General features: G+C 42.9%; 1 protein-coding gene across 1 annotated transcript in view; it reads left to right on the forward strand.

Moving 5' to 3' along the window:
* LOC139411557 (diacylglycerol lipase-alpha-like) overlaps positions 1-21563 on the forward strand; it is a 42508-nt gene that overhangs the window by 6585 nt on the left and 14360 nt on the right. Inside the window, exons 2-17 of the mRNA XM_071158048.1 lie at positions 7890-7991; positions 8178-8392; positions 11982-12083; positions 12267-12405; positions 12724-12811; positions 12956-13090; positions 13225-13302; positions 13405-13529; positions 13942-14092; positions 14799-14882; positions 16382-16459; positions 18166-18246; positions 18437-18579; positions 20177-20245; positions 20336-20408; positions 20546-20754. Coding sequence (XP_071014149.1) covers positions 7897-7991; positions 8178-8392; positions 11982-12083; positions 12267-12405; positions 12724-12811; positions 12956-13090; positions 13225-13302; positions 13405-13529; positions 13942-14092; positions 14799-14882; positions 16382-16459; positions 18166-18246; positions 18437-18579; positions 20177-20245; positions 20336-20408; positions 20546-20754 — 1865 coding nt within the window. The 5' untranslated portion in view covers positions 7890-7896. The remainder of the gene's footprint in view (positions 1-7889; positions 7992-8177; positions 8393-11981; positions 12084-12266; positions 12406-12723; positions 12812-12955; positions 13091-13224; positions 13303-13404; positions 13530-13941; positions 14093-14798; positions 14883-16381; positions 16460-18165; positions 18247-18436; positions 18580-20176; positions 20246-20335; positions 20409-20545; positions 20755-21563) is intronic.

Below are 21563 nucleotides of genomic sequence, written 5' to 3' on the forward strand. Positions count from 1 at the left end.
AGTGGAAGGGAGGACGGTAGCAACTGTGGTTTGTGACTGTTAGGATTTCCCAGTGTAGACAATTTAATTGCAGATATTCTGTTACCGATTTGGTAACACAATTTCAGTTTTTAAAAACCAAATCATTCATAAGCAAAATTGATCATAGTAAAAACACTAGCTAGTTGATAGGTCTCTCTCTACCTTCTTACTTCTGTGAACTTTAATTATCCTCACTTCTCATGAGGGAGAAAGATTTGAAAATATCTTAAAGATATGTGGGGTTTTGGTAATGGAATTTTAAGGCACAAGGCAATGTTTCTTAAACTACTGAACAAAAATATAAATGCAACAATTTCAAAGATTTTACTGAGTTACAGTTCAAATAAGGATATCAGGCAATTTTCATTAATTAGGCCCTAATCTATGGATTTCACCTGACTGGGAATACAGATATGCATCTGTTAACAGATACTTAAAAAATCAAATTTGGGGCATGGATCAGCAAACAGGTACGTATCTGGTGTGACCACCATTTGCCTCATGCAGCGTGACACATCTCCTTCACATAGAGTTGATCAGGTTGTTGATTGTGGTCTGTGGAATGTTGTCCCACTCCTCTTTAATGACTGTGCGAAGTTGTTGGATATTGGCGGGAAGTTGAACACGCTGTTGTACACATAGATCCAGAGCATCCCAAACATGCTCAATGGGTGACATGTCTGGTGAGTATGCAGGCCATGGAAGAACTGGGATATTTTCAGCTTCCAGGAATTGTGAACAGATCCTTGCGACATGGGGCTGTGCATTGTCATGCGGCGGATGAATGGCACAACGATGGGCCTCCAGGATCTCATCACAGTATCTCTGTGCATTGAAATTGCCATTGATAAAATACAGTTGTGTTCATTGTCCGTAGCTTATGCCCGCCCATACCATAACCCCACCGCCACCATGGGGCACTCTGTCCACAATGTTGACATATGGGTGAGTATACCGCTCTCCCACACCATACACGCGGTCTGCAATCTGCACGGTACAAGCAACGTGCCAGTGGCCATCAAAGGTGAGCATTTACCCACAGAAGTGAATTAAGACACTGAACTGCAGTCAGGTCAAGACCTGGGGAGGACAACGCGCATGCAGATGAGGTTCCCTGTGATGTTTCTGACAGTGTGCGTGTACCAGTGTGATGTTGTTCCCCTAGATTATGCACCAAGTTGCACACAAGGACCAATTCAAATAGGCCAGGTAAAGAGGGGATGTTAATAATTTGATGATGATAATAATTCTGTGTTTTTTTTATTTAATTACGAGGTACACATGTGTAATGATCGAGCTGTTTAATCAGCTTCTTGAAATGCCACACCTGTCAGGTGGATGGATTAGCCTGGCAAATTACAAATGCTTACTAACGGGGATGTAAACATATTTCTGCACAAAATATGAGAGAAATAAACTTTTGTGCGTATGGAACATTTCTGGGATCTTTTATTTCAGCTCATGAAACATGGGACCAACATGTTACATGTGTTTTTATATTTTTGTTCAGTGTAAATGTGTTTTATGATACTTTTTTAAGACTTTTTCTGGTAGATGTTTTCTAAGACTAATTTTTCATATGTTTGACAAGAAAATAACGCATTTGTTTATCCATTTTTTTTTAGGGTAACATTTACATATATTTTTTAAAATATATTCCTTAATTTCTCAAATATATATATGACTCATAGTTTTCATTTGACACCCAATTTGACATGCTCCTATGAACTTAACATGTTGGTGCTCAGGAGTCATTTTACATGGAAATGACCCCTAGCACCAGTTCCAATCCAAATTCCAATGCTGTTTAGCAAACTCCAGGGGCACTGAATAAGGTCAATAACGTCAAGAATTTTATCAAGTACCATGACATTTTAACCAAAATCCTGGTTGTCTCTGCCAGGAGACTGAAACTTGTGAATCTTCCAGCAAGACATTGACCCCAAGCACACAAGTCCATAAGTATAGAGGAAGGATATAGAAGGATTCTGTATGGAGGAATGGTCTATGATCAATCCCAATGGTTTCTCCAATCTTATAAAACATTTTAGAAAAAGGCTCAGCGTTGTAATCCTTGGAGGGTGCTGTATTTTTGAAAACCGGGGATCCAATAATTTTGAGCCCTTTTCTTTTCGATTTTTATTTTTTATTACTTGTTCAATAAAATCTCTTTGAGAAATTATATTTTTAGGTCATACAATTGTTTGTATTTTTGGGGCACACAATATAGCTCAGTATTATTTTTATACTGTATTTTTTTGCTTGTCTTTATCAAGGGATCCAATAATTCTAGATACCACCATATACACAGTCCCCTCCAAAGGCATTGCGATGAGGTGACAGCTAGCTTTCAGATTAAGTGTCAAAGAATGTCAACCAGCCATACCGACAGAGAGGCTGAAACATTGGACTGGGGATAATTGGACTGCATTTAAATAACTAATCTACTAATCACACATCAAATTACTAACTAATATACCTCCATATATCCTACCTCCTCAAATTCATCCGGCCTCAAATGGCTATGAAATGAAATGTGGGTCCAAGATGGTGCTGATGGTTTGGAGTGGGTGGATTTGGGTCATGGCCTCAATTACTTTACTATGATGAGATTTTCTATCAGGTAAAAGGCCACCTAGGGTGATAGGCAGTATGTTTACAAAATACCTCATTCAATTTGATAGAAGTTAACCTGATTTTACCAAGCTTTTTGAAAATGAATTTTCTCTGTAATGTTTGATTTAATAGTAGGCCTAGCCTATATGAGAGCAGCCTTTTTCTAACATCACCTGAAGGAAAGCTTTACAAATACCACAATTTAGAGCTTTATGACAGTAATGGGAGTGATAACCTGGTTTATTTATTTTCAAACCAGTTGTATTGCTCTCTGTGTTTGCAGAGATGTCCTAAGGTCCAGAGACAGTCTATTTGCTTTTATGGGCGAACCCTCCTGAGTTGGCCTAAAACGGAAAGAGAGAGGGAGGCAAGATGTTTGCTTACCAAACTTAAACATGAAGCATCACTGTGTGACCCACTTACACTTGACCTGATGCAAATGGCACGTGGAGACTGCTGCAGTTAGACTCAAAATGCTGTATGAGACAGGAACAGTTTGGTTTAATGTGCTGCATAAACAAGCTTGGCACAATAAACCTGCTGTAACTAGTATGTGAAATAGGGATCCGGTGTTAAACCTACTGTCATGTAGTATAGCTCACTAAACAAATGGCCGTGTAAAATAGTTAATTGTGAACATGACTTTACCCATCTGTATGGGCTATTTTTTTTATTTCACCTTTATTTAACAAGGTAGGCAAGGTGAGAACAAGTTCTCATTTAAAACTGCGACCTGGCCAAGATGAAGCATAGCTGTGCGACCAAGAACAACACAGTTACACATAAACGTACAGTCAATAACAGAAAATAAAAATAGAAAGATCTATGTACAGTGTGTGCAGATGTAGGGAGGTAGGCAGTAAATTGGCCATAGAGGTGAAAATAATTACAATTTAGCATTAACACTGGAGTGATAGATGTGCAGATGATGATGTGCAGGTAGAGATACTGGGGTGCAAGAGAATCTGAGAATCTGTGGGATGATTTGAAGCGGGCTGTCCATGCTCGGCAACCATCAAACCTAACTGAACTGGAGATGTTTTGTAAGGAGGAATGGTCCAAAATACCTTCATCCAGAATCCAGACACTCATTAGAGGCTATGGGAAGCGTCTAGAGGCTGTTATTTTAGCAAAAGGAGGCTCTACTGAATATTGATGTGATTTTTCTATTGGGGTGCCCAAATTTATGCACCGGTCTAATTTTGTTTTGATGCATATTGCACATTTTCTGTTACTCCAATAAACCTAATTTCACTACTGAAATATTACTGTGTCAGTTATTTAATAGATCAAAATGAAATGGCTGATCCAAACACCCAATTATTTATATGGAATGGAAATTGTCACAGGTGCCCAAACTTTTTCATACGACTACATATACAGTGGGGCATATTGCAGATTCAGTCTTCCCAGCCTGGTGCAGGTCTACAATTTTGTTTCTGGTGTCCTTTGACAGCTCTTTGGTCTTGGCCATAGTGGAGTTTGTAGTGTGACTGTTTGAGGTTGTGGACAGGTGTCTTTTATACTGATAACAAGTTCAAACAGGTGCCATTAATACAGGTAACGAGTGGAGGACAGAGGAGCCTCTTAAAGAAGAAGTTACAGGTCTGTGAGAGCCAGAAATCTTGCCTGTTTGTAGGTGACCAAATACTAAATAAATTCATAAAAAATCCTACAATGTGATTTTCTGGATTTTCTTTTTCTCATTGTGTCTGTCATAGTTGAAGTGTACCCATGATAAATTACAGGCCTTTCTCATCTTTTTAAGTGGGAGAATTTGCACAATTGGTGGCTGACTAAATACTTTTTTGCCCCTGTGTGTGTGTGTGTGTTTGTGTGTGTGTGTATATATATTTATTAGTTATGAAATTGTGAAAATGTTTAATATTCCACCCATGAGGCCACTAGGTCATTTTAATACAGGAAAGGGTTTTAATAATTGTTTTGAGTGACGTCACTGGACAGACAGAATTATGCTGAAGAGGTTCCTCTGAGTGTGCTGTGTGGGGAACAAAACATTTCTCACATGCAGGGACTTGTCGTACAAACATTCCACAAAACACATGTTAGTTGGATTCACAGATCCAAATTAGATTCACAGATCCAAATTAGAATAGATTGTAGTAGTGAGAGATTCTATGACTCACAGTTGACAGAATATAGAGAACTGTCTTGCAGAGTGGCCTGAAACCGCATACACAATACTACATTTCCCCATAGGGACACGATAAAGAAATTAATTTAATGGACTGTCGTTTCTCTTTGCTCATTTGAGCTGTTCTTGCCATAATATGGATTTGGTCTTTTACCAAATAGGGCAATATTCTGTATACCACCCCTACCTTGTCACATCACAACTGATTGGCTCAAACGCCTTAAGAAGGAAAGAAATTCCACAAATTAACTTAACAAGGCAAACCTGTTAATTGAAATGCATTCCAGGTGACTACCTCATGAAACTGGTTGAGAGAATGCTAAGAGTGTGCAAAGCTGTCATCAAGATGAAGGGTGGCTACTTTGAAGAATCTCAAATGTATCAAATATATTTTGATTCGTTTTAACTTTTTTTTTTTAATACTACATGATTCCATGTGTGAAATGTAATAGTTTTGATGTCTTCACTATTCTACAATGTAGAAAATAGTAAAAATAAAGAGAACCCCTGGAATGAGTAGGTGTGTCCAAATCTTTGACTGGTACTGTATGTTCTCTCTTCAACTGGTTTGGGACATTTCTAACAGCTTAATATGGTCTCTGCATTTCCAAGCTGAAGGTGCCATCCACATTCCTTAAATGTTCTTCTTTGAGGTCTTTATGACCTGGAAGTCTCTTAGTCTCGCCGAGTCTCTTAGTATCACTTAGCTTTCCTGCCATGTTGTTGATGCTGAGTCTGTTGAATAAAATGGCTCATTATTATATCCCTACAATATTTCTCAATTATTTCTTCATGTTACACCACGAAAGAAAACACTTTCAAAAGTTTTCCAATTCAACAGAACCCCAGTTCTACCTACCTAAGTGCATTTGATAAATGTTTACCCAGTGTCTTACACATCTCTAGGGTGATGGATGCCCTATGCTAAGCGCATGCGGTGGCCTGTGGGTTTAAGACATGCACTGATGAGAATGATTAATATCCTCGTTTTGAAGCTACAGTAGAAAAACCTATTTCAGCAGAGGTGGAACTCTGCTTGAGTGGGCTCTGGGGAGGTCACTGCCATATGGGAGGGCTTGGAGTTGGACAGTGGATATTACTGTGAGATGAGCTGGGTGTTGTCAGTATGAGCACTAATGGAGTACAGCCAAACCAAGGAGTATGGATCAGCCTGTGTTGTAGTACTTGGGCTTACTATTTTTTTTTTTAATCATCAAACGAATTTATCCCAAATGAATTCTACTGTATGGCTGTATTCCATACAGTTTCTATGACCTGGGTATTGTGGATTTGTGTTGACTGGCATACAGTTAGTTACATGTGTAGTTCCTAGAATAGCCTACCAGTTAGCAAAGGAAAGCTGTTTACGCCTGCCATTAAAATCCATACTCTTTGTTAGAGGTCCTAGGAGCCATTGCCCTAAAAGGCAAGCAATGTTAATAGTTAATATGTAACCTATTATACTTTCTGAAAGACAAAGGGACAGTTAGGGGTTTGAGAACAGAAACTGCTTCTCCCTACAATTGTATTTTATTTTTATTTCACTAGGCAGTTCAGTTAAGAACAAATTCTTATTTACAATGACGGCCTACACCGGCCAAACCCAGATGACGCTGGGCCAATTGTGCGCCGCCCTATGGGACTCCCAATCACGGTCGGTTGTGATACAGCCTGGATTCGAACCAGGGTGTCTGTAGTGACACACTGAGATGCAGTGCCTTAGACTGCTGCGCCACCCGGGAACCTTCTCCTCCGTCAATACCTGTCCCAGACATTTCTAAATCTAGGCCTAATCAGATTCAATAAAAACACATGGGCTTATTGGTATGGGAGAGTGTGCTGCTTCACTGATCCTATTAATATAGACTTTCCAATTAAAGTGGTAGTGTGTTCCACTGGTAAGATCCCCATGGGGACTGCAACCTGTATCTAGGCTATAACACACGGCCTGGAGGAGAGGAGGGTTTGGAGTGATGACGTCACTGTCTCAAGTGGTGGAGGACAGACCTCCTACATTGTGGCACCTGCTATATTTCATTAATCTAATTTTGTTTTGGCCTAAATGACAAGGGATTTACTCTTATTCCTTTTTCCCCCTCTTCTCTCGTTCCCCTCCTCCGTCCCTCTTCTCTATAATGTGAGTCACACCCACAGGAAGCCATGTGGCAGCCGGCGACCGGGGTGGCAGAGCAGTAATGTTGTCCTAACCTGTAGTGAGACCATATAGACCTGTAACACTGTGTTTACCGAGCCTTTATTGAAGCATACACTAGACATAGTTGTCTTGAAAATCATGGAATATGTAGTTGCCGACTTTATCCAGTTTTAGGATCCCTGCCCCCACGCTTGATTTAAATTCTCTATAAAAATGAGTCACAAACTTGGTACACTGTTACACTAGGCGTTCCTTCCACGGTTTTAACCATCTGCTACCCATGTGTTTTGTGACAGTGGACTTTGCTTCTGTTTTGACCAAATATGCTAAGGCTAGCCACCTCTCCAGATCCCTCACTCTCTCCCTCTCTTTTACTTCAGTTCAATTTAGGCCTAAGGCACTTTTGACTTGTTTTAGACTGCCCTTTTGGATGAAGGGAAGAATGAAAAGGGGTGTTCACGTTACCAGAGCATATGGTAACAAACAGACCCATTTAAAACAAGTCCTCTCATTACCTGGGCCACATTATCCACATAAACTATCTTAGCCATTATCCCACTGTCTCCCTCTCACACTCTCTTTACCTCCATATTTCCATTTCACCTCTCTTTCCATCTGGAGAGTTTCATTGTGAGAAGAAACAGAGCGTACTGATAGTTCTGCTATAGTCTGACTGATGCTGCAGAGCTTTGAGGAAGTCTTGGCTATTATGAAAGCTGGTCAGTGGGGAAAGAGTATGGCCTTTTGATCACGCCATGATGTGGACATTGCTTTTTTTTATTTCTCATCCTCTCTTGCTTTCTCAGAGGGCAGCGTTGCTGGGTACTGTGGGCAGGATTTGTTAAAGCCAAGGGTGTGTGTTAAACCACTATTTTAAGCGCTCTATTGTTCAAGGTTGTGAAGATTTGTGTCAATGTGCTTTTCTTCCTCTCTCCCTCACAGGGCAGTGATGCCTGGTATGGTGATGTTTCGGCGGCGCTGGTCAGTTGGCAGTGATGACCTAGTGCTGCCCGCCCTCTTCCTCTTTCTACTGCACTGCATCTGGTGAGTACTGCGTTTGGATGTTTTTCTCTGTGAGTGTATGTTCCTGTGTCTGTCTGTGGTCCGGAGTCCCCTCACCAAGCTAAAAGTGTGAAGCTGTATATGAGATGGAATATTTACCCCCAAAAAATGTTGTCTGAACCATGGGTGTGTCATCTGTGGGACCATGCCCCTCCCTCCTCCTCCCAGGCTGGTGGTTCTGTCTATGGTTCTGTTCGGCCTGCCCTGGACTGGCTCGGACCAGTCCTGCTCGGTCACCCTGGTGGACCATGGCCGGGGGTACCTGGGCATCTTGGTCAGCTGCCTGATCTGTGAGGGCGCCATCATATGGCTGAGTATGAGAGGCAGCATCCTCTACACACAACCCAGAGAAGCTGTGCAATATGTCATCTACATACGACTAGGTAAGTCACACCAGCATGTTATCACAGACACACTATATATATGTATGTACAGTGGGGCAAAAAAGTATTTAGTCAGCCACCAATTGTACAAGTTCTCCCACTTAAAAAGATGAGAGAGTCCTGCAATTTTCATCATAGGTACACTTCAACTATGACAGACAAAATGAGGGGAAAAAATCCAGAAAATCACATTGTAGGATTTTTTTATGAATTTATTTGCAAATTATGGTGGAAAATTAAGTATTTGGTCACCTACAAACAAGCAAGATTTCTGGCTCTTACAGACCTGTAACTAAGAGGCTCCTCTGTCCTCCACTCGTTACCTGTATTAATGGCACCTGTTTGAACTTGTTATCAGTATAAAAGACACCTGTCCACAACCTCAAACAGTCACACTCCAAACTCCACTATGGCCAAGACCAAAGAGCTGTCAAAGGACACCAGAAACAAAATTGTAGACCTGCACCAGGCTGGGAAGACTGAATCTGCAATAGGTAAGCAGCTTGGTTTGAAGAAATCAACTGTGGGAGCAATTATTAGGAAATGGAAGACATACAAGACCACTGATAATCTCCCTCGATCTGGGGCTCCACGCAAGATCTCACCCCGTGGGGTCAATGATCACAAGAACGGTGTGCAAAAATCCCAGAGTGAATGACCTGCAGAGAGCTGGGACCAAAGTAACAAAGCCTACCATCAGTAACACACTACGCCGCCAGGGACTCAAATCCTGCAGTGCCAGACGTGTCCTCCTGCTTAAGCCAGTACATGTCCAGGCCCGTCTGAAGTTTGCTAGAGAGCATTTGGATGATCCAGAAGAAGATTGGGAGAATGTCATATGGTCAGATGAAACCAAAATATAACTTTTTGGTAAAAATTCAACTCGTCGTGTTTGGAGGACAAAGAATGCTGAGTTGCATCCAAAGAACACCATACCTACTGTGAAGCATCGGGGTGGAAACATCATGCTTTGGGGCTGTTTTTCTGCAAAGGGACCAGGACGACTGATCCGTGTAAAGGAAAGAATGAATGGGGCCATGTATCGTGAGATTTTGAGTGAAAGCCTCCTTCCATCAGCAAGGGTATTGAAGATGAAACATGGCTGGGTTTTTCAGCATGACAATGATCCCAAACACACCACCCAGGCAACAAAGGAGTGGCTTCGTAAGAAGCATTTCAAGGTCCTGGAGTGGCCTAGCCAGAAAAAATAGAAAAAATTTGGAGGGAGTTGAAAGTCTGTGTTGCCCAGCAACAGCCCCAAAACATCACTGCTCTAGAGGAGATCTGCATGGAGGAATGGGCCAAAATACCAGCAACAGTGTGTGAAAACCTTGTGAAGACTTATAGAAAACGTTTGATCTCTGTCATTGCCAACAAATGGTATATAACAAAGTATTGAGATACTTTTGTTATTGACCAAATACTTATTATCCACCATAATTTGCAAATAAATTCATTAAAAATCCTACAATGTGATTTTCTGGATTTTTTTTTCTAATTTTGTCTGTCATAGTTGAAGTGTACCTATGATTAAAATTACAGGCCTCATCTTTTTAAGTGGGACAACTTGCACAATTGGTGGCTGACTAAATACTTTTTGCCCCACTGTATGTATGTCATGCTTAACATACAGTGCTTTCGTAAAGTATTCAGACCCATTGCCTTTTCCACATTTTATTATGTTAGTATTTTCCTTAAACTGATTCAATAGTTTTTTTCCCTCATAATGACAAAGCAAAAACAGGTTTTTAGAAATGTTTACTATTTTATTTAAAAAAATCTAAATGGAAATATTACATTTTATTTAAGTATTCAGACCCTTTACTCAGGACTTTGTTGAAGCACCTTTGGCAATGATCATAGCATCAAGTCTTCTTGGGTATGACTCTACAAGCTTGGCACATCTTTATTTCGGGAGTTTCTCCCATTCCCTGCAGATCTCAAGCTATATCAGGTTGGATGGGGAGCGTTGCTGCACAGCTATTTTCGGGTCTCTTCAGAGAAGTTTGATCGGGTTCAAGTCCGGGCTCTGGCTGGGCCACTCAAGAACATTGAGACTTGTCCCGAATCCACTCCTGCTTTGTCTTGGCTGTGTGCTTAGGGTCGTCGTCCTGTTGGAAGGTGAACCTTCGCCCCAGTCTGAGGTCCTGAGCGCTCTGGAGCAGGTTTTCATCAAGGATCTCTCTGTACTTTGCTCTGTTCGTCTTTGCCTCGATCAAGACTAGTTTCCAAGCCCCTGCCACTGAAAAACATTCCCACAGCATGATGCTGCCACCACCATGCTTCACCGTAGGGATGGTGCCAGGTTTCCTCCAGAAGTGACGCTTGGCATTCAGGCGAAAAATCTTGCTTCTCATGGTTTGAGAGTCTTTTTAGGTGCCTTTTGGCAAACTCCAAGCGGGTTGTCATGTGCCTTTTACTGAGGAGTGGCTTCCATCTGGACACTACCATAAATGCCTGATTGATGGAGTGCTGCAGCGATGGTTGTCCTTCTGGATGGTTCTCCCATCTCCACAGAGGAGTGAACACTGTGTTCTTAGTCACCTCCTTGACTAAGGCCCTTCTCTCCCGATTGTTCAGTTTAGCTGGACGGACAGCTCTAGGGAGGGTCTTGGCGGTTCCAAACTTCTGCCATTTAAGAATGATGAAGGCCACTGTTTTTGGACATTCAATGCTGCAGAAATTATTTGATTTTCTTCCCCAGATCTGTGCCTTGACACAATCCTGTCTCGGAGCTCATGTCCTTCGACCTCATGTCTTGGTTTTTTCTCTGACATGCACTATGGGACCGTATATAGACAGGTGTGTGCCTTTTCCAAATCATGTCCAATCAATTGATTTTACCACAGGTGGACTCCAATCAAGTTGTAGAAACATCTCAAGGATGATAAATGGAAACCGGATGCAGCTGTGCTCAATTTTGAGTCTCATAGAAAATGTTCCGAATACTTATGTAATGTTGGAATCGGCTAAACTTTGAACATTGGGATATTAAATAAATGATAGAGACGAAGCATTAGTAGAAAGAATCTGTAGCAACCCAGAAGGCTTTGGAATGTGTTTGATGGAGGAGAGGAGAGCGATGTGTTGATATAGGGAAGACAGATGGATATCTGTGAATTAGGTGAAGGAGGGGTTGAGATCAGGAGGTGAGGGGTGAGGTCAGTTCCCCTTAAGGGAGTAATCAGGGTTAGTATCTGGTTACCTTCTTTCTCTTGGGCATAAACTAAGGATGGAGAGAGGGAGTGTCTTAAGTAGGATGTATATAAACTGTGATGTGAGATGAATTGCTGTCTGATTACAGCTGTACAGAACCTTTGGGAATGATTCAACTTGGTTAAAGCTTCTCTAGTGTCCATGAGTTATTTACTCTGAAAAATAAGAAGCTAACAGTAAATAAGGTATTTCGTTTTTTTTTTTTTGCAAAAATGTTGCTACCATTTCTAAACTTGTTTTATGGGGTATTGTCCTGTAACTTAACAAAATGTGGAAAAAGTTGAGGGGTCTGAATACTTTCTGAAGTATCCTGTCTAATTTCACAATATTGAGTAATGTTGTTTCTCTTCCCTCCCTGCTTTCTATCTTTCAGCCATCTTGTTGGTGGAGTTGGTATATGCAGTGGTGGGGATCGCCTGGCTTTTCCAATACTACCAACCGTGCTCTGATGTCACTGCCAAGAACCTTGCTTTGGGTGAGTTAGAGAAGGGGTACGAGGGAGCATCAATCACTAGAGTAAATATGTTGTAGACAGGACGGACTTGTAAAACAAAGTAATGGAGTAGAAATGCCCATGGGCATGTTTAGCTTTTCTTACACCATTGCGTGGTTCGTTATGAAGATCACAATATACCAAAACTATCCCGTCTCCCCCCAGGGATTGTGGTGTGCAATTGGCTGGTGATCTTCAGCGTGTGCTTCACCCTCATGTGTACCTTTGACCCCACGGGACGCACATTTGTCAAACTGAAAGCCACCCGGCGACGCCAACGCAACCTCACCACCTACACCCTCAGGTTGGTACCCTCATTCCTGCATATTACCGTCTGTACATCCTTAGGTTGGTACCCTCTTCCCTGCATACTACCGTCTGTACACCCTTAGGTTGGTACGATCTGCCCTACACACTACCATCTCTAAACCCTCAGGTTGGTACCCTCTGCCCTACACACTACCATCTCTACAGAGTATACCACCTGCACCCTCAGGTTGGTACCCTCTTCCCTACACACTACTACCATCTTCCCTACACACTACTACCCTCTCTGCCCTACTCTGTCCACACCCAGCACAGCACACTAAGGTAACCATCCTGCTGTACCTCCCTTCCTCAGACACCGGCTAGAGGAGGGCCAAGCCAGCAGCTGGAGCAGGAGACTGAAGTTCTTCATGTGCTGCACCCGAGCCCAGGACACACAGTCTGTGAGGGAAATATAATTATTTTTCCTCTATCCATCACCTAACGTCATGTATGATACAATCTATTCAGTGAGAATCAATGGTTGTGGTTGGGATCCATTCTTGTGGTTTTTCATGGTTCAAACTCTATCTCTTCTCTCCCGTTAGGATGCGTATTCCGAGGTGGCCAGCCTGTTTGCAGAGTTCTTCAGAGATCTGGACATTGTGCCTAGTGACATCATAGCTGGCCTGGTGCTGCTTCGCCAGAGACAGAGGTCTAACAGAGGTGCCATCCTGGACCAGGTAACAGGGGATGGGGACCAGTGTGGAGAGAGAAAGAGAGAGGGATGGGGGGATAGGCTACAGGTAAAAGTTGGAGGGCCTGTTTGTGTTTGACAGTCTTATTAGTGTGTGAAATAGTTGTTTTTCTCCCTCAGGCCAACAATGACATTTTAGCCTTCTTATCTGGAATGCCTGTAACTCGCAACACCAAATACCTGGACCTTAAGAACTCGGTGAGTGTGTGTTTGTGGATTGATATTGAACATCTAAGGCAGCGGTGTAGCCTCTGTCTCCATTTGTGGTTGTATTTTTAACATTGTGTGTGTGTCCCTCAGACGGAGATGGGCATGTACAAGGAGGTGTGTTACTACATGCTGTTTGCCCTGGCAGCGTATGGCTGGCCCATGTACCTGATGAGGAAGCCTGCGTGTGGGCTGTGCCGCCTGGCCAGCTCCTGCCAGTAAGTCTGCCTGCCTCCCTCCCATCCCATGCACTTACACCGGTTTCACATTTCACATTCATCAGTATTGACAACGTGGTAATCCACTGGGACAATAACACTCTGGTCAGACCCCACTCTCTGACACAGTGGGTAAACAATAGAGCACTGACACACAGCGTGTTCCACTCCACTGTTCAGACAAAACACTGACCCACGCACTAACCACTTGACTAGTGATACAAAGACCTAAATACACTGAATCACACAAATGTTTGGGTTTTAGACACACTCAATTTAAGGACCTATTGTAGTCATCTCTCTCCATCTCTCCCCTTTCTCTCTCTTCCTCTCTCCATTTTCTTCTCTCTCGTCTCTTTGTCTGTCCTCTCTCTCTCTCTCTCTCTCTCCTTCTCTTCTCCTCCTCTCTCAGCTGTACATCAGGGTCTGGCTCTAGGCTGTCCCAGACAGTGACAGTGGAGGAGGATAACTGTTGTGGCTGTAACGTCCTGGCTATCCGCCGCCACTTCCTGGACAGAGAGCTAAAGCAGGTCCACGTTGTCTACACATCCTGGCACGACGCGGTGAGTACCAAATGGAAGGGTGACAGACTGAGAGGTCAGGGATCAGTCTGGACAATTACCAGGCATGAGTAGAATACAGAAGATACAACATGCAGTGTTAGTAGAAGCAATTTGCAAAGTACAGATGAACAGGTGTATGATTTGTCATATTGTCTGTCAGTCAACAATTTGCTGTATCACTCTCCTTGGAATTGTTTCTCGAAATGACTTCTTGCTGATATATTGCACTTAGTTCCCTCAATAATATATGTAATATAACACCTTGCATGTAATATAACACCTTGCATTGCTCTGTACCAAGGGAAGTAAATCACACTGCCAATCGTCTGGCTGGAAAAATACTATCCAAATCACATCCAAAATATTCCACCTGTTAATTATTTTCTGTTCGCAGAGGGACGTTGCCGTAGCGAGAAAACAAGCCCTCAAAACACACTGACTGATTTGTAAAGCAGAATTCTCTATTAACTGGGCCAAGTCGGACTTTCCATCCATTAAACCACACCATGCAGGCTAGCTAGCAGAAGAGTGGAGGGTCTGGACTCTGCAGACTCATCACAGAGGGAGTTAGGCCAGGACACTCCATGATGGAAGTCAACATTATAGTCCTTGGCTGTTTCTTCTGCGATGTCTTTGATTGATGTGTGTAACCAAAATAAATAGATTTAACTGCTGCCTCTCACTATTCTCTCTCTCCCCTTCATAGGTTTACGAGACACCTTTCTTTGTGGCTGTGGATCATGGGAAAAAGAAAGTTGTCATCAGCATTCGAGGAACCCTGTCCCCCAAAGTAAGACAGTGACAAACTAATGACTCACAAGTGACTGACCAGAGAGTCATCAAACTGCCATGGTTGTGTCCCAAATGGCAACCTATTCCCTATATATTGCAACACTTTTGACAAGAGCTTCTGGTCGAAAGTTGTGCATGTAGTGTTTAAAAAGAGAGAGAGGATGATGGCACCTACCAAAAAGACTGCAACAACCTACACAGTCCACTATATAGGCCAAAAGGTGCTATTTGGGATGCAGACGATGACTCACAAGTGAATGACCAGAAAGTCACAAGTCCAAATCAGTCAATCATGGAGCACAATACAATGTTATGCAGTACAACGACTTTCAGTGAAGTTAAATTCCTCGCAGTTCTATGACATGAAATTCCCATGAAGTCTCCATCTTCAACTGAACTCACACACCTTCTCTCTTGTTGGCTGAACATTCTCTGGGCTCAATTTTGCTCAAGTACTGTAAAATCACTATACTCCGCAGCACGATTTATGAGGTAACTTTTCTTTAAGTGTCCAAGGAAAGGAGAATATTATTTAACTGGAGCAGAAAGGGAATGTGTTGCACTTGCTAGCAGTATTCAGAACTCGCCTCGAATATGTGTCAACCCATCTATTTAAAATGTCATGGTTATTTTTCTCACATCAAAATATTTTTTTCTTTACTTGAGGAAATGGAGCACATTTTCTCTCTCACACACTCACACACACACACACACTCTGTCTCTCCTGTCTTTCATCTTTTGTTATCACCTCCTCCAATAAAGACATTCTCTGGCAACTAAGAAAGTATTTTTTAAACCTCCAGATTTGGTCTAGATGTGTCAATGTGTAGTTCATACATGCATAATCTATGAGCAGAATTACTGTCTCACCTCAATTAGCCACGAAATCCCTAGTTTGAAAGCGACTGTTTCCTTCAAGCCATTTTCTCTACATTTCCCCCAATGTGGCCCAGCCCCCTAGCAATTCGAGTTCTGGCCAATGAGTTCAGTCCCTCGCATTTGAAAGGGAAAAGGGATACCTAGTCAGTGGCACAACTGAATTCATTCACCTGAAATGTGTCTTCCATATTTAACCCAATAACTAAATCAGAGAGGTTCCGTGAGGCTGCCTTAATCGACATCTGCCTTGATCAAGGGCAGAACGGCAGATTTTTCCACGTTTCCAACTCGGGGATTCGAACAAGCAACCTTTCGGTTACTGTCCCAACGCTCTAATCGTTAGGCTACCTGCCGCTGACTGACAGCTAGCATAGGCCTGCCCAGTGTAATCCAATGAGGTTGCCGGGAGACCGAGAGCAATGATTTGGCGCACATATCTGCACATGTGATGTAGTACGCAGTTTTCAGGGACCACTTTTGGCTCGTGAGTGCTACTTTCAGAACTAGTGGCTAAAAAGTTTACAAAAGTACCAGAGAATCTCTTTAAGTGCATGTAGTAGTATCATAACGTGTGTGTGTGTGTGTGTGTGTGTGTGTGTGTGTGTGTGTGTGTGTTAGGATGCCCTGACGGATCTCACAGGGGACTCTGAGCGTCTGCCAGTGGAGGAGCAGCATGGAAACTGGCTGGGCCACAAGGTAAGAATGCATTCACCCAGCCAGACCTAGTCAAATCAGAGGTTCCCTTGGGTGTCTCTTCACCCTTTTTGTTACAAGCCATCCCCAAGAGAAATCAAATTTATTTATATAGCCCTTTATACATCAGCTGATATCTCAAAGTGCTGTACAGAAACCCAGCCTAAAACCCCAAACAGCAAGCAATGCAGGTGTAGAAGCACGGTGGCTAGGAAAAACTCCCTAGAAAGGCCAAAACCTAGGAAGAAACCTAGAGAGGAACCAGGCTATGTGGGGTGGCCAGTCCTCTTCTGGATGTGCCAGGTGGAGATTATAACAGAACATGGCCAAGATGTTCAAATGTTCATAAATGACCAGCATGGTCCAATAATAATAAGGCAGAACAGTTGAAACTGGAGCAGCAGCACAGCCAGGTGGACTGGGGACAGCAAGGAGTCATCATGTCAGGTAGTCCTGAGGCATGGTCCTAGGGCTCAGGTCCTCAGAGAGAGAGAGAGAGAGAGAGAATTAGAGAGAGCACACTTAAATTCACACAGGACAACGAATAGGACAGGAGAAGTACTCCAGATATAACAAACTGACCCTAGCCCCCCGACACATAAACTACTGCAGCATAAATACTGGAGGCTGAGACAGGAGGGGTCAGGAGACACTGTGGCCCCATCCGAGGACACCCCCGGACAGGGCCAAACAGGAAGGATATAACCCCACCCACTTTGCCAAAGCACAGCCCCCACACCACTAGAGGGATATCTTCAACCACCAACTTACCATCCTGAGACAAGGCTGAGTATAGCCCACAAAGATCTTCGCCACGGCACAACCCAAGGGGGGGCGCCAACCCAGACAGGATGATCACATCAGTGACTCAACCCACTCAGGTGACGCACCCCTCCCAGGGACGGTATGAGAGAGCCCCAGTAAGCCAGTGACTCAGCCCCTGTAATAGGGTTAGAGGCAGAGAATCCCAGTGGAAAGAGGGGAACCGGCCAGGCAGAGACGGCAAGGGCGGTTCGTTGCTCCAGAGCCTTTCCGTTCACCTTCCCACTCCTGGGCCAGACTACACTCAATCATATGACCCACTGAAGAGATGAGTCTTCAGTAAAGACTTAAAGGTTGAGACCGAGTTTGCGTCTCTGACATGGGTAGGCAGACCGTTCCATAAAAAAGGGAGCTCTATAGGAGAAAGCCCTGCCTCCAGCTGTTTGCTTAGAAATTCTAGGGACAATTAGGAGGCCTGCGTCTTGTGACCGTAGCGTACGTGTAGGTATGTACGGCAGGACCAAATCAGCCCTTGCTTTGACAGGAAGCCAGTGTAGGGAGGCTAGCACTGGAGTTTATTTAGTGCTTTATCCGGGTAGCCGGAATGTAGAGCATTGCAGTAGTCTAACCTAGAAGTGACAAAAGCATGGATACATTTTTCTGCATCATTTTTGGACAGAAAGTTTCTGATTTTTGCAATGTTACGTAGATGGAAAAAAGCTGTCCTTGAAATGGTCTTTATGTTCTTCAAAAGAGAGATCAGGGTCCAGAGCTCCCAAAGCACAGGGGCCATTTCACTTCTCAAAAGTGGAATGATTTATAGATGTAAAATGAGTGGATATTAAAATGATTTAATAAAGATGCTGAAGCGAAGAAAAAATGAATGGAATATTAGTCTGCCTCTCTCTCTCTCCCCTATTCCCTCCCTCCTTCTCTTCCTCTCTCAGGGGATGGTTTACTCAGCAGAGTACATTAAGAAGAAACTGGAGCAGGAAATGATCTTGTCACAAGCCTTTGGAAGAGATTTGGTACATGAGTGATGAATATGTGCATATGTCTCAGTGTGGAGTGTGGTTGAAAGGATTTGTGCATATTGTTTGAAATGTAATAGGTTTGCATAACTAACACTTTCATGGGAACAGAGCATTAGTAGAAATAGAAGATTGAAGGGTGTGTGTGTGTGTGTGTATACAAGTCTAATCCAAATGTTTTTCTCAGGGTAAGGGAACCATGCACTACGGGCTGGTGATAGTGGGACACTCCCTTGGTGCCGGTACTGCAGCCATCCTGTCCTTCCTGCTCCGCCCCCAGTACCCCACACTGCAGTGCTACTCCTACTCTCCACCAGGTGGCCTTCTGAGGTAAATATGGCCTTCATCATGTCATCAAACCATATGGTAGATGTAGTTGCTCGGCCCATTGCTTGTAGCCACTTATAGCTATTGCAACAGGACAGCAAGCACCAAGACCTACTCGGATCAAGAGAGCTTTGCATCAGACATCCATATCCCATTGCTTGTATAGCCTGGAATTGTATTGAGAAAGAAATTACCAATAATACTCTAAACACGCACACTGAAACGTCTCACCTTCAACAGTCATAAGATCACTGTGTAACATGTCCATCTTTCAGTAGATGTTAGGCTCTATTATGGGGCTTGTTTCTTTCAGTAGATATTAGGCTCTGTTATGGGGCTTGTTTCTTTCAGTAGATATTAGGCTCTGTTATGGGGCTTGTTTCTTTCAGTAGATATTAGGCTCTATTATGGGGCTTGTTTCTTTCAGTAGATGTTAGGGTCTGTTATGGGGCTTGTTTCTTTCAGTAGATGTTAGGCTCTATTATGGGGCTCGTTTCTTTCAGTAGATGTTAGGCTCTATTATGGGGCTTGTTTCTTTCAGTAGATATTAGGCTCTATTATGGGGCTTGTTTCTTTCAGTAGATATTAGGCTCTGTTATGGGGCTTGTTTCTTTCAGTAGATATTAGGCTCTGTTATGGGGCTTGTTTCTTTCAGTAGATGTTAGGCTCTATTATGGGGCTTGTTTCTTTCAGTAGATATTAGGCTCTGTTATGGGGCTTGTTTCTTTCAGTAGATATTAGGCTCTGTTATGGGGCTTGTTTCTTTCAGTAGATATCAGGCTCTTATGGGGCTCGTTTCTTTCAGTAGATATTAGGCTCTATTATGGGGCTTGTTTTTTTTTGCCTTGTGGCAAAGCTGAATAACCTCTATAAAGCGGCCAGTCGCCTCAAACTGGATTTGCAATGTAAATCATGGTGAGAGAGGTTGTGTGAACATAGGACATGTTCCAGTGCTCTGCCTGTCCAGTGCTGTTCTGAGAAGGTCATTTGTGTTTAGAACTGGTTCTAGATTATCTCTGCTGATCAGATGATCAAGTCCTCCAGTTTCTAGATTATAGCATAAAGCAGGGAACTCAGAAGCATCATCTCTGTATACACCAGTGTTTTCTGTGCTGAAATCTTTTTTCTTCTTCATATTTGTCAGTCGTGACTCGTGATCTAGCCTGTTTGTCTCTGATCTCATCTATTGATATTGATTGGATCCCAATCCCGTTTATGACGCCGCTGTCTATCTTGGATGCTTTTTATCGAAGGGCAACTCATCGCGGGCCTTGATGCCTCTACACATCGACGTTTGCTGTGGAGAGATGTTGAATTATTTAGCTGGAATGAGATCAGACTCGTGATTTTTGTGTGTGGAAAACGTCTGGCTGGAAATTCAGCAGCAACAGTTTCAGTGGTGACGGAGGGAAAGAGAGTACACATCACACTCTTACTAGACGAACACTTAGTTTTTCTGACCCGCTCTTCCTTTTTTCACATCCTCTTTCTCTTTTTGTGTCTCTGACAAGCATTTCGCTACACCCGCTGTAACATCTGCTAAATATGTGTATGTGACCAATAACATTTGATTTGACTCTCCTCATCGTTTTGTTTCTAGTGAGGATGCCATGGAGTACTCCAAAGAGTTTGTCACTTCTGTCGTTTTGGGAAAGGACCTTGTCCCAAGGTATGTCATCTATGTAGAAACCCCACCTATTTCAAGTATCGTATGTCATGATGTACAGCTGTACTCATTTCTCTCCTGTTTGTCTCATAGGATTGGTCTCTCTCAGTTGGAGGGGTTTCGGCGCCACCTGCTGGAAGTCTTACAGAAGAGCGACAAGCCAAAGGTAGCGCATGTATTTCTAATTAGATAGCAAACTGTGTGTGTGTGATCAAACCCTGTATATTCTACAGAAAGGAAGCATCAACACTGTGCTCTAACTGCTATCAGTATAGGTTGTAACTGCTGATATCTCCCTGCCAGTGGAGGATCATTGCAGGGGGAACTAAGTGCATTCCTAAGTCCGAGCTGCCTGTGGACGACGGCCCCCAGCCCCAGACAGCCCCCGTGCCCCCCAGCACCCGTCTCTGGCTGCATCCCAGTGATCTCAGCATCGCCCTGTCAGCCTCCACCCCTCTCTACCCCCCGGGCAAGGTCATCCACGTGGTCCACAACCACCCCTCAGAGACATGGTAAGAGCCCTGGCATTACAATGATGGCACAAGAAAGTTTGTCACATTCACAGGGTCACAGATTTCATTTCAGGGTACTGTGGAATCCTCTGACCAACAATGCAGGTCAAAGAGAAGTGAGTGAAACAATAGTACAAATAATATTAGTAGTAATACTAATATAGTAGTAAAAAAATAGAATAGAAAAAGATCACCGGACAGCATATACTGTATATACACTACCGTTCAAAAGTTTGGGGTAATTTAGAAATGTCCTTGTTTTTGAAAGGAAAGCACATTTTTTTGTCTATTAAAATATCATCAAATTGATCAGATGTACAGTGTAGACATTGTTAATGTTGTAAATTACTATTGTTTCTGGAAACGGCAGATGTATTTTTAAAAAGTATCTATATAGGTGTACAGAGGCCCATTATCAGCAACCATCACACTTGTGTTCCAATGGAACGTTGTGTCAGCTAATCCAAGTTGATCATTTTAAAAGGCTAATTGATCATAAAAAAACTTTTGCAATTATGTTAGCACAGCTGAAAATTGTTGTTCTGATTTAAGAAGCAATAAAACTGGCCTTTAGACTAGTTGAGTATCAGCATTTGTGAGTTCGATTACAGGTTCAAAATGGCCAGAAACAAATTACTTTCTTATGAAACTCGTCAGTCTATTCTTGTTCTGTGAGGCGTCTGTTTCTCAAACTAGACACTCTAATGTACTTGTCCTCTTGCTCAGTTGTGCACTGGGGCCTCCCACTCTTTCTATTCTGGTTGGAGCCAGTTTGCGCTGTTCTGTGAAGGTAGTATACAGCATGGTAC

Source organism: Oncorhynchus clarkii, chromosome 6, assembly GCF_045791955.1.
Source record: "Oncorhynchus clarkii lewisi isolate Uvic-CL-2024 chromosome 6, UVic_Ocla_1.0, whole genome shotgun sequence".
NCBI classification, from domain to species: Eukaryota; Metazoa; Chordata; class Actinopteri; order Salmoniformes; family Salmonidae; genus Oncorhynchus; species Oncorhynchus clarkii.